Raw genomic sequence first — 18,064 nt, 5'->3', positions numbered from 1 at the left:
CAGGTGTGGGTGATGGATGGCAGGAGTGTGTGATGCAGGGTAATCTGGCGCCCTCAAGCGCCAGGGGAAGGGAAGAGCGGGAGCAGAGGTGACATGCACTTCACAAAATAGATGGCATCATGAGGATGGAAAATTATGTAGATATATTGAGGCAACATCTGAAGCAACATCAGTTAGGAAGTTAAAGCTTGGTCGCAAATGGGTCTTCCAAATGGACAATGACCCCATGCATACTTCCAAGTTTTGGCAAAATGGCTTAAGGACAACAAAGTCAAGGTATTGGAGGGGCCATCACAAAGCCCTGACCTGGGCAGAACTGAAAAAGCATGTGCGAGCAAGGAGGCCTACAAACCTGACTCAGTTACACCAGCTCTGTCAGGAGGAATGGGCCAAAATTCACTCAACTTATTGTGGGAAGCTTGTGGAAGGCTACCCGAAACGTTAAACAATTTAAAGGCAATGCTAATTGAGTGTATGTAAACTTCTGACCCACTGGGAATGTGATGAAAGAAATAAAAGCTGAAATCATTCTCTCTACTATTATTCTGACATTTCACATTCTTAAAATAAAGTGGTGATCCTAACTGACCTAAGACAGGGAATCTTTACTAGGATTAAATGTCAGGAATTGTGAAAAACTGAGTTGAAATGTATTGGGCTATGGTGTATGCAAACTTCCGACTTCAACTGTAGATCAAACAGTCTTCTAAAAATGTCACTATAACAATGTTATGGACCTCATAACAATCTAACAATGTTATGAAATAACCCTCCTAATTCCTTTCTGTCAACCTCCAGCTATCGGAGACTGTAGTCCTGCAGAACGGTGATTTCCTGATCCGGGATTCGCTGATTAACATGGGCGACTACGTCCTAACGACCCGCTGGAACCACGAGGTTCTGCATTTTAAGATCACCAAGGTCCTGGTCAAGTCCAGCACTGAGTCGAAGGTATGTAATTGTAACTTGCAGACCTGGGTTCGAATACTATTTCAGGTATTTTAATTACTTTTCAATACATTTCAAAACAAGTTTTAAATACAATTTATTTGAAAAAAACAAGTAGTTGAACATGTAAATGCATTTGAAAATATTATTTGAAAAGTATTTGTCATGTATTTACAATTCCTTCAAATACATATCATTGGAAGTATTTGAAAGACAGTATTTTCTAATAAATATTTGAATATAATTGCATAGTAATTTTATTTTAGATAACAAACAATTTAACATATATAGGTCTTCTTCCATTGTTTAATCACAATATGCAGCCCATACTTTACATTGGTGTCTCATGAAAGAGGACAGGATGCCATGTTATATTTTTAAAAAAACATCAGAGTTTCAAAAAGCTCATCAGACATTGAATAGCAATCTGTTCTGAAGATACACCCCCCCAATGCTGAAAAGCCGCTCCACAGCTTCGGAGGATGCTCGGACATGTAGGTAAACAGCAGCAACTCTGCTCAGTGTTAGGCGTGTGTGGCTGCGTCTTCCAGAATTTCAGAGGATCAGCTTGATGGAAGATATGGAGTGATGAGGTAATCATCAATTTCTATATTCTTTGGTTGTTCCATGCAACCAAACAGTGTGTCCAAGCGACTTTGTTGGTGGTGGTGGCTCACTGTGTGGGACATCCTATGTTGTGCTGGTGAACTTTTTGTCCAGATCGTTGATGTCTGCAGTAAGGGCAGTCTTCTCAGTGGCATTGCACCATGCCAGTTTAAAGCGTGGATCCAAGACTGAGGTAATCTTGTGCGGCTTCTTCTGCTCATAAACAGTCAAGCACTTCTCAACGACATCTTTCAGGTTTTTGACAAGCTTTTTGTTGTACCTGGTAAACAAATTGGTGAGATGTTTAGTCAGTCCTCTGATGCATGAAATGATGTAGCTGGCTGTGATGATATCAGATCCTTGCACACAATCTGTGGCAAACTCAAAGGGGGTTAGGATGTCCACAGCATCAGCACTGATATACTTCTTGTGCATGGATAGCTTGGTGACAGGCAGTGTGTTATGCTTTTCTTCATCCGCATTGAGAGAATCATTTTCAGTTGAGTTCCACCTTGTGACAGTGGCTGGTTGCAGACAATTCTTCCCTTTCAGGAGATCCTGTGCAAATGTTAGTGGGAGACAATGTTGGAGGATTTGGAAATGGCTGTGTTGAGGTTATCTGCAGATTTAAGGCCATATAAACATACTCAAATACACAGAAAAAAGGATTTTAAATAACAAATACCAGTCACCAGGCAGGCCAAAACTCCATCCCACCAAAACAGGCTTTTCAAACAGCTCTTACACTAAAAGGGCATTATCATAATTTTCATAGTTTTATTCCAACCTCATAATGTGGAAATATATACACTACCGGTCAAAAGTTTTAGAACAACGACTCATTCAAGGGTTTTTCTTTATTTTTACTATTTTCTACGTTGTAGAATAATAGTGAAGACATCAAAACTATGAAATAATAGATATGGAATCATGTAGTAACCAAAAAAGTGTTAAATAAATCAAAATATATTATATTTGAGAATCTTCAAATAGCCACCCTTTGCCTTGATGACAGCTTTGCACACTCTTGGCATTCTCTCAACCAGCTTCATGAGGTAGTCACCTGGAATGCATTTCAATTAACAGGTGTGCCTTCTTAAAAGTAAATTTGTCGAATTTCTTTCCTTCTTAATGCATTTGAGCCAATCCGTTTTGTTGTGACAGGGTAGGGGTGGCATACAGAAGATAGCCCTATTTCATAAAAGACCAAGTCCATATTATGGCAAGAACAGCTCAAATACGCAAAGAGAAATTACAGTCCATCATTACTTTAAGACATGAAGGTCAGTCAATACGGAAAATTTCAAGAACTTTGAAAGTTTCTTCAAATGCAGTCGCAAAAACCATCAAGCACTATGATGAAACTGGCTCTCATGAGGACCGCCACAGGAATGGAAGACCCAGAGTTACCTCTGCTGCAGAGGATAAGTTCATTAGAGTAACCAGCCTCAGAAATGGCAGCCCAAATAAATGCTTAAGAGTTCAATTAACAGACACATCTCAACATCAACTGTTCAGAGGAGACTGCGTGAATCAGGCCTTCATGGTCGAATTGCTGCAAAGAAACCACTACTAAAGGACACCAATAATAAGAGGAGACTTGCTTGGGCCAAGAAACACGAGCAATGGACATTAGACCGGTGGAAATCTACAAATTGGAGAGTACAAATTTGAGATTTTTGGTTACAACCGCTGTGTCCTTGTGAGACGCGTTGTGGGTGAACAGATGATCTCCTCATGTGTATTTCCCACCGTAAAGCTTGGAGGAGGAGGTGTTATGGTGTGGGGGTGCTTTGCTGGTGACACCGTCTGATTTATTTTGAATTCAAGGCACTTAACCAGCATGGCTACCACAGCATTCTGCAGCAATACGCCATCCCATCTGGTTCGGGCTTAGTGGGACTATCATTTGTTTTTCAACAGGACAATGATCCAACACACCTCCAGGCTGTGTAGGGGCTATTTGACCAAGAAGGAGAGTGATGGAGTGCAGCATCAGATGACTTGCCCTCCACAATCACCTGACCTCAAGCAAATTGAGATGGTTTGGGATGAGTTGGACCGCAGAGTGAAGGAAAAGCAGCCAACAAGTGCTCAGCATATGTGGGAACTCCTTCAACACTGTTGGAAAAGCATTCCAGGTGAAGCTGGTTGAGAGAATGCCAAGAGTGTGCAAAGCTGTCATCAAGGCAAAGGGTGGCCATTTGAAGAACCTCAAATATAAAATATATTTTGATTTGTTTAACACTTTTGGTTACTACATGATTCCATATGTGTTATTTCATAGTTTTGATGTCTTCACTATTATTTTACAATGTAGAAAATAGTAAAAATAATGACAAACCCTTGAATGAGTAGGTGCTGACTTGTTGCACCCTCGACAACTACTGTGATTATTATTATTTGACCATGCTGGTCATTTATGAACATTTGAACATCTTGGCCATGTTCTGTTATAATCTCCACCCGGCACAGCCAGAAGAGGACTGGCCACCCCTCATAGCCTGGTTACTCTCTAGGTTTCTTCCCAGGTTTTGGCCTTTCTAGGGAGTTTTTCCTAGCCACCGTGCTTCTACACCTGCATTGCTTGCTGTTTGGGGTTTTAGGCTGGGTTTCTGTACAGCACTTTGATATATCAGCTGATGTAAGAAGGGCTATATAAATACATTTGATTTGATTCTAAAACTTTTGACCGGTAGTGTATAAAACACAGGAAAATCCAGTTTTTGACTGCACTGGACCTTAAAGATTTAATGACAAGTCTAGTGAGTAAGGTGACTACGGATAAACTATTTATATATTTTTATGATCTATTGATTATTGTATATGAACTGTTGACTGTTGCCGTTTTATGCTGCCATCTGATTTGACTACTTATATTGTTGATCGTTGTCTTTTTGTCTTTGTGACTGTGTTGCAATGATTTGACAACTAAATGTTTCTTATTTTATCTTAAGGTCCAGTACCTGTTAGAGACGGACAGCTTCGACTCCATACCTGAACTGGTGAGGTTCTACGTGGCCGGGCGGCGGCCTGTCTCCCAGCCCAGTGGAGCCCAGATCTACTGTCCAATCATACGCACCCTACCCCTGCGCTACCTGGAGGCCACATTTGCCTTAGCCAATAGCAGGCACAGCCTGGCCCACTCACCGTCCAGTCAGAGAGGAGCGTACATCAAGAGGCGGAGCGTAACCATGAACGACGGATTGACCACAGAGAAGCTGATACCTCACAGGTGAGAGACGGACTGACATAGTATAATTTATTATATTCTCTTCTTCTTCTACGACATTCTTGTTCTCTGTCGTGTGTGTGTGTGTGTGTGTGTGTGTGTGTGTGTGTGTGTGTGTGTGTGTGTGTGTGTGTGTGTGTGTGTGTGTGTGTGTGTGTGTGTGTGTGTGTGTGTGTGTGTGTGTGTGTGTGTGTGTGTGTGTGTCAGTGTTGTAAAGCAGATGTTTCATTGCCCATTCATTCCCATTGTGCGGTCAGTGATGTGGAGTCCATCAGTCCAGTGGAACCACCAGTTCTCCCAGTACCAGTCCCAGTAGCTACACCCGTACCAGTGGTACCAAAGCCAGAAGTGAAAGCTGCTGTCGTGGGGTGCAGGTGGTGTGTGTAAGCCCATTTGGGTCAGAACACCGGTGTTATGATAGAGTACTGACCCCTTCTCACTCTCACCCCCTGCCTCTGATTCACTGAGAGCATGCTAGATCAGAGCCATGCTTTAGACTCTGTACAAAACGGCTCAATGTTAAACTAGTTGCCACACCAGTCACTCTGACACTGAACTGTCTGCACATCCTTACAATGCATGACTGTCTGTTTCCTCCTCCTCGGCACAGCAACCCGAGGTCAAGCTGAGAGGTCAAGCTTAGCCTGGTCATAGATCTGTTTGTGCTGTCTTGTCAACTCGTATGGTCATTGTCATGCCAAACATGACATGGCATTGACCATGTGAATTGGCCATGCAGCGTAAACAGATCTGGGACAAGGATAAGGTTGACCTGTGTTTCACCTCTTCTTAGTAGACCAATAAGGAAAAATGTATATCTGGCACTTAAGTTAAAATATAGACTATTGGGGCATTAATCAAATCAAAAATAATCCTATGACAACTCTCACACGGTTCATGGGAACCCGGCCATATTAAAAAACTATTGGAAATGACTGTGTTGGTTTGTGTTTGCAGCCCTTCTACTATTCACAACCACAAGGATGCGATGAGGAACTGTGCCATGAGTATGGATCAGATCCAGGAGTATCGCTGTCCCCTGTCTCCGGTAGGAGAAACACCTCTCTCCCCAGCATACAGCCACAGTGAGTGTTTTTGTCATGGAGATGGAGATTATTTTATAACGTGGTGGTGTGGTGCATTTGATTGAGCATGCCTGTCTACAGTGTAAGATGGGTAGGGTTTGCACTTTTGAGACAATTCCATTAGTTCCATTGCCCCAGGCAAGCTCAATCAAGCACAGCTAAACAAAAAACATGACGAATTGAACCCTCGTATTGAATATACAATACATGTGTGTAACCCCCTGATTATCCCCCCCAGTCCACAGACACAGAACCCAGTCAGGGGGTAGAGTTCTGGCAGTGGTGCCCCCCTCACCAGTCCTGAGACGCTCCAGCGAGCCCCAGCTCAGCCCTGGCTCCAACAACAACCTACCCGACATGCTAGCTGCCAGCTCCCACTCCACCCCGGCCCACTGCTCCTGCCCAGCCCCAGCAGGGGGCTCTGAAACAGAGGGAAGCTACTGCGACCTCAGGCCCTCCCCGGCCCCATGTCCCGGGGCTCCATGTGCCGCTGGCATGCCCCCCACACCTCCAGCTAAGAGCTATGTGGAGCGGCTGCGTGTGGAGGAGGGCCGAGGGCCTGCCCCGGGGAGGGAGAACGGAGCAGGGGCTGGGGGAGAGGCGTTCAGCGCCCCCCTGGTGGAGACTGCCTCCTCCTTCAGACCAGGGAAGTACCTGTCACCCCTGATCCCCCAGGAGAACAAGCCCTTAGAGATGAGCGTACTGAAGAGAGTCAAGGAGTTGTTGGCTGAGGTGGACGCTAGGACGGCTGCTAAACACATCACAATGGCTGACTGCAAGGTATGGGGACACGTGCATACAGTATGGACCCATAGGACTTTGAATAGGGTTATAAGAGCAGTATTCTGGCACTGTGTACCTTGGACCCCTGAACGTAACTCAGTGATGTCACTAATCCCCTACGGTCAGCCACACTACTCCGTCACAAAGTGTTGCTCAATTAACTCCTGTTAAGTAGAGCAGCAGAGAGCAACATGAGGTTAATACAGGGATGACTATGCTATTCTCAGCACTATTTACTTAACTCATTATTTGATAACATTTGAATTAAGAGCCAATTAACCATACGTTGCAGTGACCATGAATACATTAAGATAGGAAGGGTTTATTGTCATTTCTATCTCCTCTCTCTCTCTCCCTCTCCTCTCCTTCCCGCCCTCTCTGCTTCCTTCACTCACTCCTTCCCTCTATGTTGTGCTTCTTCCTTCTGTCTGTCTGCAGGTTGCTAGGATACTGGGCGTTACCAAGGAGATGCAGAGGATGATGGGAGTAGGTTCAGGACTGGAGCTTTTGACTCTACCTCACGGACATCAGCTGAGACTGGACCTACTGGAGAGGTAAGGGTTAATAGTAATAAAATATGTAGGGTTGTGCTTGAGGCTAGGATGTAGACATGAAGCTAGGTTTAGGGTTATGGTTCAGACTAGGGTTGAACTGGGATGTAGACATGAAGCTAGGGTTAGGATTGTGGTTGAGGCTAGGGTTGAACTGGGATGTAGACATGAAGTTAGGGTTGTGGTTGAGGCTAGGGTTGAACTGGGATGTAGACATGAAGTTAGGGTTGTGGTTGAGGCTAGGGTTGAACTGGGATGTGGACATGAAGTTAGGCTTGTGGTTGAGGCTAGGGTTGAACTGGGATGTAGACATGAAGTTAGGGTTGTGGTTGAGGCTAGGGTTGAACTGGGATGTGGACATGAAGTTAGGGTTGTGGTTGAGGCTAGGGTTGAACTGGGATGTAGACATGAAGTTAGGGTTGTGGTTGAGGCTAGGGTTGAACTGGGATGTGGACATGAAGTTAGGGTTGTGGTTTAGGCTAGGGTTGAACTGGAATGTGGACATGAAGTTAGGGTTGTGGTTTAGGCTAGGGTTGAACTGGGATGTAGACATGAAGTTAGGGTCGTGGTTGAGGCTAGGGTTGAACTGGGATGTGGACATGAAGTTAGGGTCGTGGTTTAGGCTAGGGTTGAACTGGGATGTGGACATGAAGTTAGGGTTGTGGTTTAGGCTAGGGTTGAACTGGGATGTGGACATGAAGTTAGGGTTGTGGTTTAGGCTAGGGTTGAACTTGAATGTGGACATGAAGTTAGGGTTGTGGTTTAGGGTTGAACTGGAATGTGGACATGAAGTTAGGGTTGTGGTTTAGGCTAGGGTTGAACTGGGATGTTGGCATGAATATAGGGTTGTGGTTAGGGTTAGGGTTGTGGTTGAGGCTAGGGTTGAACTGGAATGTATACATGAAGCTAGGGTTCGGGTTGTGGTTGAGGCTCGGGTTGAACTTGGATGTGGACAGGAAGTTAGGGTTAGGGATGTGGTTGAGGCTAGATTGGAACTTGGATGTGGACATGAAGCTAGGTTGTGGTTGAGGCTAGGGCTGAACTTGGATGTGGACATGAAGCTAGGGTTAGGGTTATGCTTGAGGCTAGGGTTGAACTGGGATGTGGACATGAAGCTAGCGTTAGGGTTATGCTTGAGGCTAGGGTTGAACTGGGATGTGGACATGAAGCTAGCGTTAGGGTTAGCTGAGACTGGACCTGATGGAGAGGTTAGGGTTCAGCTCAATGCTGGACATAAAACAGCCAGAGAGTATATGCTGGGAAATTGAAATGTCCCTCCCGTCATATTCTCGTCCCCCAGAAGACTCTTTCTTTGTCGCAATTAGCCTTGGGACGAGTGAACTCTCGTCATAAGTCAGTTGTGCTCCTCAACCATGACTGTATCCTCATCTACTCTATCTACTCATCTCTCACTTCCTTCATCTCCCATCCTGCCCTTCCCAGGTTCTACACCATGTCTATAATGATGGCTGTGGACCTGCTGGGGTGTACAGGCAGTACAGAGGAGAGGGCTGCTCTGCTCCATAAGACCATCCAGCTGGCTGCTGAACTCAAGAGCAACCTGGGGAACATGTTCGGCTTTGCTGCTGTGATGAGAGCACTGGAGCTGCCACAGGTATATGGACATACAGTTTATACACACACACACACACACACACACACACACACACACACCACACACACACATCATAATTATATTTGAATTGGCATTACTCATGCTGTTCTACCTCTCTGTCAGATTTCTCGCTTGGAGCAGACGTGGATGACGTTGCGTCAGAGACACACAGAGGGAGCCATACTCTATGAGAAGAAGCTCAAGCCCTTCATGAAGAACATGAACGATGGCAAAGGTATGGAGCTGGTGGCTCAGATAGCACTTTTTTTCTAAGGCACTCTGTCACAGGAGAGCACAGCGCACAAAGCATGATGTATATCTCATGGCGAAGGAATGAAAAGATGAATCATTATTGAAAAGTCTCAAGATAGATGAGTCTGAGTGTCTCTCTACCTGTCTACTATATGTTATATAGTATTTCAGTGACCAGTGTTTCTAACTCTCTGTATCTGTGTCTCCTCGGTGTGTATTTAAGAGAGCAGTGTGCTGTCCAACACGTCCTTCCCTCACGTGGTTCCTCTGCTGTCTCTGTTGGAGAAGGGTGTGGCCTTGGGGGAGGGGCCAGGGGCGGGGATAGAATCCTGGGAGAACGTGGAGGCGGGCGTTGATGTTGTGATGTCACACCTGGAGGCGGCCCGGACCATCGCTCACCACGGGGTGCTGTACCGCACCAACGCTGAGACCAAACTACAAGGTAAGGGTTCTGTGTGTGTGTGTCACTGGTGTGTGTGTGTGTGTCACTGGTGTGTGTGTGTGTGTCACTGGTGTGTATGTGTGTGTGTGTCACTGGTGTGTGTGTGTTTGACTTGCACACATGAGGCCAGTTTCCCGGACCCAGATCACTGTCAGAAACTAAGAGAAGCTCTTGAGTCCCACCTGTTGTTGCCTGATATTTTTTTTTTTTATGTCTTTTTTATTTATTTAACTAAGCTAAGTCAGTTAAGATCAAATTCTTATTTTACAATGACGGCCTACCCCGGCCAAACCCTCCTCTAACCCGGATGACGCTGGGAGAATTGTGCACTGCCCTATGGGACTCCCGATCATGGCCAGTTGTGATACAGCCCGGGATTGAACCAGGGTCTGTAGTGACACCTCTAGCAGTGAGATGCAGTGCCATAGACCACCACTCGGGAGCCTGTTTTGCATGTTATTTTGGCATTAATACGTGTCACATACCAGTTTGCAAACAATGTAAAAATAAAAATGTTTTAGCTAATAAAAACTGCTCCAAAAGGCAGATGTTTCAGCCTAGCTCAGCTTTTAAAATTTGTTTTTATTTAACTAGGCATGTCAGTTAAGAACAAACTCTTATTTACAATGACGGCCTAGGAACAGTGGGTTAACTGCCTTGTTCAGAGGCAGAACGACAGATTTTTACCTTGTCAGCTCGGGGATTCAATCTAGCAACCTTTCTGTTACTGGCCCAACGCTCTAACCACTAGGCTACCTGCCGCCCCAAGTGCTTTCTGTGGTGGAGGGGCAGCCAGCGGAAAATACAGAGCGTAGGGGTTGATATTGTTCTCTAGTTGTGCCGTGATTGGCTCAGTGTTCTGTCACTCATGGGGACACTACGTCACTGCAAAATCTGACAGCTTGAAAGTTCAAGCCCCTTTGGGTGCTGCCATTGATTTACATTAGATGTGCCCATCCAAGAAAGCTCAACGTCATTGGCCACAGATAAAATGACGTCAAATCACGTTATAAACTCAGCAACAAAAAATAAACGGCCCTTTTTCAGGACCCTGTCTTTCAAAGATAATTCGTAAAAATCCAAATAACTTCACAAATCTTAATTGTAAAGGGTTTAAACACTGTTTCCCATGCTTGTTCAATGAACCATAAACAGTTCATGGACATGCACCTGTGGAACAGTCGTTAAGACACTAACAGCTTACAGACAGTAGGCAATTACGGTCACAGTTATGAAAACTTAGGACACTAAAGAGGCCTTTCTACGGACTCTGAAAAACACCAAAAGAAAGATGGGTCCCTGCTCATCTGTGTGAACGTGCCTTAGGCATGCTGCAAGGAGGCATGAGGACTGCAGATGTGGCCAGGGCAAAAAATTGCAATGTCCATACTGTGAGACGCCTAAGACAGTGCTACAGGGAGACAGGATGGACAGCTGATCGTCCTCGCAGTGGCAGACCACGTATAACAACACCTGCACAGGATCGGTACATTCGAACATCACACCTGCGGGACAGGTACAGGATGGCAACAACTGCCCGAGTTACACCAGGAAAGCACAATCCCTCCATCAGTGCTCAGACTGTCCGCAATAGGCTGAGAGAGGCTGGACTGAGGGCTTGTAGGCCTGTTGTAAGGCAGGTCCTCACCAGGCATCACCGTCAACAACGTCGCCTATGGGCACAAACCCACCGTCGCTGGACCAGACAGGACTGGCTAAAATTGCTCTTCACTGATGAGTCGCGGTTTTGTCTCACCAGGGGTGATGGTCGGATTTGCGTTTATCATCGAAGGAATGAGCGTTATATCAAGGCCTGTACTCTGGAGCGGGATCGATTTGTAGGTGGAGGGTCCGTCATGGTCTGGGGCGGTGTGTCACAGCATCATCGGACTGAGCTTGTTGTCATTGCAGTTATTCTCAACGCTGTGCATTACAGGGAAGACATCCTCCTCCCTCATGTGGGACCCTTCCTGCAGGCTCATCCTGACATGACCCTCCAGCATGACAATGCCACCAGCCATACTGCTCGTTCTGTGTGTGATTTCCTGCAAGACAGGAATGTCAGTGTTCTGCCATGGCCAGCGAAGAGCCCGGATCTCAATCCCATTGAGCACGTCTGGGACCTGTTGGCTCGGAGGGTGAGGGCTGGGGCAAATCCCCCCAGAAATGTCCGGGAACTTGCAGGTGCCTTGGTGGAAGAGTGGGGTAACATCTCACAGCAAGAACTGGTAAATCTGGTGCTGTCCATGAGGAGGAGATGCACTGCAGTACTTAATGCAGCTGGTGGCCAGATAATGACTGTTACTTTTGATTTGGACCCCCCCCCCCCCCCTTTGTTCAGGGACACATTATTCCATTTCTGTAAGTCACATGTCTGTGGAACTTGTTCAGTTTGTCTGTTGTTGAATCTTGTTATGTTCATACAAAAGTTTGCTGAAAATAAACGCAGTTGACAGTGCGAGGACATATCTTTTTTTGCTGAGTTTATCTACCATAGCTTTGATTGGACTGATCATGTCAACATCATACTTTAAAAATCTTAGCTGGCAAGCTAGCAGTCAACGTTATGAATCGATTACAATCTACTGGAAAATCCTTTTCAATCCTTGTCATATGAGGAGAAATTATAGATAAAACGTATCGGTGCTCATCGGCCATTGGACATTAACATTACACAACAAGTTGGAAATCACTAATTCAACAATGAGTGGTTTGGAAGGAATCAGGTGCTAACTGTAAGCGTTGCAAAGCAATCCCTATTTTGCTTCCCCTGCCTGCTATTCGGTGGAGAGAGTTTGCGGTCCAAGTCTGGGTTTAAGGGTCTCTTGTCCAAGCTTAGAAGGATAAACATTCACACGCAACGCCATGGACCAGAAAAGGTTGAATACATTGTCCATGCTGTCAATCCAGTATGACTTCTGCTGCATTTAAAACAACTGGAAACTCGGAACTGGGAAATCTCAGACTTCAGTGAGTTCAAGACAACTGGGAATACAGGGAAAAAAATTTGCTCCGACTGGGAAAATACGTTTTCAAGGGTCATCCACCTCGGAATTCCAAGTCGGGTACTCTGGCCTCTTTCTAGAGGTCCGACCTGAAGATCACTGAAGTCATGATTCAACCATGTTTTTCCTAGTTCCCAGTTGTGTTGAAAGCACCATAAATCCAGAGAATGCCAGACTTTGATGACAAAGTTTCATGACCAAATTTCCCCACAAGAAGGACCGCCGCGCCACTTTCCTGTTCAAGTGAGCACAGCACAACTGTGAGTCCAATAATGTATTTTATGCTGCTGCATAAATAATGTAATATGCCAGGGAGATACAGTATGTATACTGTAGCTAAGAAAATAATACTAAGTATGTTTGTAGTAAGTTGTTAGTAGCCCATGTGCCTCACCTTAATAATTTGGTCCCTTTCCCCCTCATAACTTAGCCTACTGTTCTGACTTGGGGTGCACATGTAGCCTATAGCATGTTTTAGAGAAATGTAATCATTGAATAATGTAAGAGCTTTCATTGTCTGCTTATATGCCCCCTTTATTTATCCCACAGTTCTGACTTGGTGTACAGGGAGAATACTGTAAGAATGGCCCATGTTCTGAATCCTGTCGCTGTACATTTCAAAAGTGCTGAACAAATAGTTATATTGACTACGTCCATCTTAGCTCGCTCATTAATGTCTTAATCGAAATTACGGACTGCCTCTTATTCGCTCATCGTCCCCTTATGCCATAGTTTGTACATCTGAATTGTCAGTAGAAACCACATTTGTTTAAGCAAGGCAGCCATATCAGCTATGTTTTTAAAAAGGCAGTAAATGAGTCTGAATGAACGGTTTCGCTGCCAGACAATAGCCAGGTGTGGCGGGGATAAGGATTCACTCCATGGTGCTGATAAGAAAGCTCTGCTGTTGGGACAGCTTTATGTAGGCCCTGGCCCTAACAGTGGGCGCCGTTTGTCACCATTATCGTGCAATTAATGTATTGTTTAGTGTCATGTTGTGTAGTGGCTTTGCTGGCATGCATCCAATTTTTGTTGAGTTTGCCCAACCAAGATTTACATGCTAAAATCACCACTGCTCATTCGTCATTCGAGAATCACAGACTCAATCTCCGTCGGAAGTGCTTTTTAGTCTATTGATAGGATTAGGCTTAATCCAGGTCCAGGAATCCGTCCATAGAGTATATAATAGTATTATAGAGTAGTGTGCTTTATGTGTCAGCTTTATTGACATTGTTATGGACTAACCACTAAGGCCTTGTCTGAGTAGTGTCTGGTGTGCATTGATTTACTTGACTGAGTAATAACTGTAGTGTTGCGTTACATGTTAAATTGTTATGTTGCTCCCTGATGCTGAGGCATCGTAATATCTGGCGGTGTGGGTGTGTTTGATATGATATACGTTATGCTTCATTGTCATTGATCTGAAATAATGATTGAGGTGTTGCGTTGTGTACATCTGTGGTAGTGTGATGGTTACGGTATGTTTACATTGGTCATGTGTTCTTATTGATTCCAGTCCCTGGTGATGACTGGTGTTTTGAGCAGGATGTCAATAACTACCTTAACTAACCTATTTTCCACAAAGTCTTTAATATTGATTTCTTCTCTTTTATGTTCTGTTCTGTCCTCTTCTCTCTATCCATCTCTCTCTCTATCTCTACTCCTCCTCCACCAGGCTTCCAGGAGAGTCAGGAAGTTCTGGAGATCTTCCGGACAGAGTTCCAGATGAGGTTGCTATGGGGAAGCAGGGGTTCGGAGGGCAGCCAATCGGAACGCTATGAGAAGTTCAACAAAGTCCTGACCGCTCTGTCTCACAAGCTGGAGCCTCCTGTACGCCACAGCGAACTATAGCACCCATCTCACTGAACACCCCTATACAAAGCACCCCGCTCACATTGGTACGACCTGCCTCCCCATACTGCAAGGCACCTTGATGTGGATGTCCAAAGTGAATAAGAGGGGAGGAGGCCGACTAAACAGAGACAAAAGAGTGTACTTAGAGAAGACAGGAGGCGAGAAGGAGCATCTCACTGTATATCCCAAAAAAAGGCACAAAGGGCTTTTTCAGAGTTCTTCAATGGGCTGTAATATTTCCCTCCCTAAATGCTGAAAGACAGAGTGGGTCGAGGAGGAGTGGGAAATTGGGTATTCTTCTACCCATCAGCAAGCTACAAAGAACTACAGGTATGGTGTGCGCTGAGGGTCAAACAGTGCATGAGAGGTTGGATGTAGCTGTTCTCTGGTAGATCACATGAAGCTCTGATCTGTCTTCAACACCTTCATTATTACCTGTACTATTACATCTGTACTGACTGGCTCATTGTCGCACACTGTTCTGTCAGAGTAATAGTAAACACTGTGTGTGTGTGTTCTGTCTGACTTGAAGAGACAGTCCTATTTAACACAACGCGTGTGTACTTCAGGACACCAGTACCACAGAGATACGTCGGCATCTATCTCTATGACCTCTGACCTGTCTCATCGGACCTCAGCTTTAGACTGAGAGGTTGTGTGTTCTAGAATCTGTTCTTCTTGTATAGACTCTCTATGTGGCTGCCATTCATTCATCACATAGTCCATCAGGTCCCCTGTTGATGACACACGCAGTGTGCTCATACAGACAGACACTTATCTGCCCCACAACACACAATAACATATGTTGCCAAATCATATCAGCTGTTTGAGGCATACTAAGCAATTCTCTCTGTGGGTTTTGTTTGTGTGCTGTTCAGAAGCAGTTCTCTTATTGAGGCTCTTCTGAGAAGCACCCCTCTCCTCATTTCTGGCATGTCATTAATTTTTCATATGACTCTGATTTTGTTTGAGTACTGTTTGGTAGCCTTTATTTGAATAGGGGCTATTTTGGGAAGCATTCCTCTCCCTCTCCTCTCCTTATTTCTGGCATGCCATTAATGCATAATGTCTCCTGTCCCATTTACATCATATGAGCATGTTTGCTTGTCCTCACTTGTCACAAAACACACCATTAGAAATATTCTTAAAGCACTCTGACCTGTTTGTGTGAATTAATGTGCTTCAGGCACATTTGTTTTTCCATGTAAAAACACTGACTACTATTTTCTTCAACTTTATTTAGATTACATTTTTCTGTGTGATTATATTGCTGACCGGCAGCTTTTGTTGACATGGTGACATGTTTGAAGACTTTGTTGACATGGTAACATAACATGTTTGAGCCTCTGCTGTTGCCGTATAGGATTCAGGTTTTAACCGGTGTGAATGAATGCGCTTTAGTCTGAAAGTGATCAGAATGTTCTCAGGGCAGAATGGAGGCCCCCTCAGACCTAGCCTGGTCCCAGACCTGTTTGTGCTGTCTTCTTGCCAACTTCTCTGGTCATTGTCAGCCAAAGAAACAATACGAGATTGCAAAACAACATAAATAGATTTGGGATCAGGCTACCTCAGACCCCCTCAGTGACTGTATGATGTGTTTTTGCTTTGTATGTATGATAACATGTGTTTGATATGATATGGACGGAGTGTTGAAAAGGACATTAGATTTTAAAACCATCAAAAGCGTTTTTGATTTCACATTCACTGTAAGATCGTGCGATTTTTCACTCACTCAAATTCATGAAATGGTCTCTTTAAATTGTATTGTTGCTAAAATGCAACATCAACATGAGGGCTTAAAGGAATCTGTCAACTTCCTTGGAACTAAATACAGTGTGACCTTTGACCTTTTGATCAAATAATACCTGGCAGCCTTTCCTCTGCCGACTCCTAAGCAGTGTTGTGTTGAAACACAAAAGCACTATGAATGAAGATAAGGATGATTTATTTTAGATCTGTTTGTTGAAGTGTCAGTGTCTGCTGATTGATTTCCAATCCATGATGTATTTAGGCCTGAGATAGAGAGCTGACTCTCAGAACTATGCAATCACTTTAAATCAATTAAGAGTCCCATAGAAAACAAGCAGAGTAGACACTGCTGCCCCCGAGGATGTGAGTTGTGTACTACTGGGAACAATCCACTTGAACACCCCTCTAACTGGTGTACTACTGGGAAACTCGTCTATCATCCCTGAGCTACAACTTCTCCCACATGCTGACCTCTGACGTCACCTAAGAAAATGACCTTGATAACAGCATTTGACAGTTCAATGCGACAACAAAACAATTTATAAAAAGCAATCAATTAATATGGGTTTTGAACACTATAACGGGTTTACAAGCATGATAGCTGTACTTTTAGTTTATGGTTGAGCCAATCAGCATTTCTCAATGAGTTCAAAGCACGTGAATGCATCCAACTGGTATTTATGACTTCACAACTGGTAATAACCACCTTCCTACTTGGTTATGAATGCAGCATAAGTGCCAGCCAGCCAGAAAGTGCATCCCAGGTCGTATTCATAAGGCACGGGGATGGATTATCAATTTTTTTTTCTGTTGCAAAACGTTTTGCTACAGTGTGCCCTAGTGAACACGACCCCAATCAGCCAGTGAGAATAAAGGGGAGAGCCACAAAGTCCAATTGCCTCTCTTGTCCAGTAGAGGACACTATAGTTCAGTCAGCAAACAAAATAAAAATAAAAAAGGCATCTTGATTTGAATCTTTTTTTTAGTGTTTTTGCGATTTATTAATAAAGCCTACTGGTTTAGGAACGATTTGATGATGTTCTGTATGTAATTATGTTTGTCTCACCTTATGTTGTACAGATTACATGTGTGCTTTTTTCCTGTTGTAAATAGTCATTCTGAAATGATGAACCTATAAAGAAAAAGGACAAAAAACTCCCATGTTTGTGACCCCATGTTTTTTTTATGTACTGTGCATAACGGTTCACTTTGTTTTTCAAATAAAATAAAGCTCGAGTCAACGACTCTTGTATGACTTGATTCTATTTACTCATTCCATGTGTTCGTGGTACTAACCGCTAGATGGCAGCACTGCCTTACTAACGCTGATGCAGAGTGAAAGTCAAGACATCGTCCATGAATTGATCCTTGTCTTGTTACTTGTGTACACAGTGTTTCAGCTAGCTTCATGGGTACAGACATCAGTGCAGTTAAGGTGTTGCATACTAGTGCGATACTTCGAACTAATTGACATCAAAGAGGATGTGATGAGTTTCTATTTTAAAATGTCTGGCTATGCTGTTATCCGTGTGTGTGTGTGTGTGTGTGTGTGTGTGTGTGTGTGTGTGTGCGTGCTCGCCTGTATTTCAGCTACGGAGCATGTGCACTGCAGCTGAGGGCAGGGCATGAGTATTAGATAACAGGGGTGCGTCAGGGTCACGTGACTATGGTCAGGGCGGGCGGGGATAAGATGGTGGAGATGGGGATGAACAGAACAGGCAGAGCAGTGTGTGTGTGTGCGTGCATTAGAGTGAGGTGGTGGTAGAGATGGGGGGGAAGGAAAGTGTAGCACACAGATGTTCAGAGTCAGACTCAGACCACGCAGCTGTGGGCCAGTGCCAGTCAGAGAAGGGGCGCGCTGAGCTGCACTGTCTGGCACAATGACGCAGCCATTCCCTCCGCCCTGGTTAGGATGAGACGGGAGACAGGGGCACTGCCACCG

The 18,064-nt window shown here is 44.6% G+C and overlaps 1 protein-coding gene across 1 annotated transcript in view; it reads left to right on the top strand.

Annotated features, from left to right (window-relative positions):
- Positions 1 to 17,382, top strand: part of sh2d3ca (SH2 domain containing 3Ca) — an 82,719-nt gene extending 65,337 nt beyond the window's left edge. The window contains exons 7-15 of the mRNA XM_014125738.3: positions 799 to 951; positions 4,512 to 4,789; positions 5,744 to 5,871; positions 6,110 to 6,651; positions 7,093 to 7,208; positions 8,649 to 8,820; positions 8,944 to 9,055; positions 9,296 to 9,514; positions 14,195 to 17,382. Coding sequence (XP_013981213.1) covers positions 799 to 951; positions 4,512 to 4,789; positions 5,744 to 5,871; positions 6,110 to 6,651; positions 7,093 to 7,208; positions 8,649 to 8,820; positions 8,944 to 9,055; positions 9,296 to 9,514; positions 14,195 to 14,370 — 1,896 coding nt within the window. The 3' untranslated portion in view covers positions 14,371 to 17,382. The remainder of the gene's footprint in view (positions 1 to 798; positions 952 to 4,511; positions 4,790 to 5,743; positions 5,872 to 6,109; positions 6,652 to 7,092; positions 7,209 to 8,648; positions 8,821 to 8,943; positions 9,056 to 9,295; positions 9,515 to 14,194) is intronic.
- Positions 17,383 to 18,064: the final 682 nt, after the last annotated feature.

This window comes from Salmo salar, chromosome 01, assembly GCF_965601325.2.
Source record: "Salmo salar chromosome 01, fSalSal1, whole genome shotgun sequence".
NCBI lineage: Eukaryota > Metazoa > Chordata > Actinopteri > Salmoniformes > Salmonidae > Salmo > Salmo salar.
Note: the sequence above shows the minus strand (reverse complement) of the source record. Positions and strands in the feature narration are given on the sequence as shown.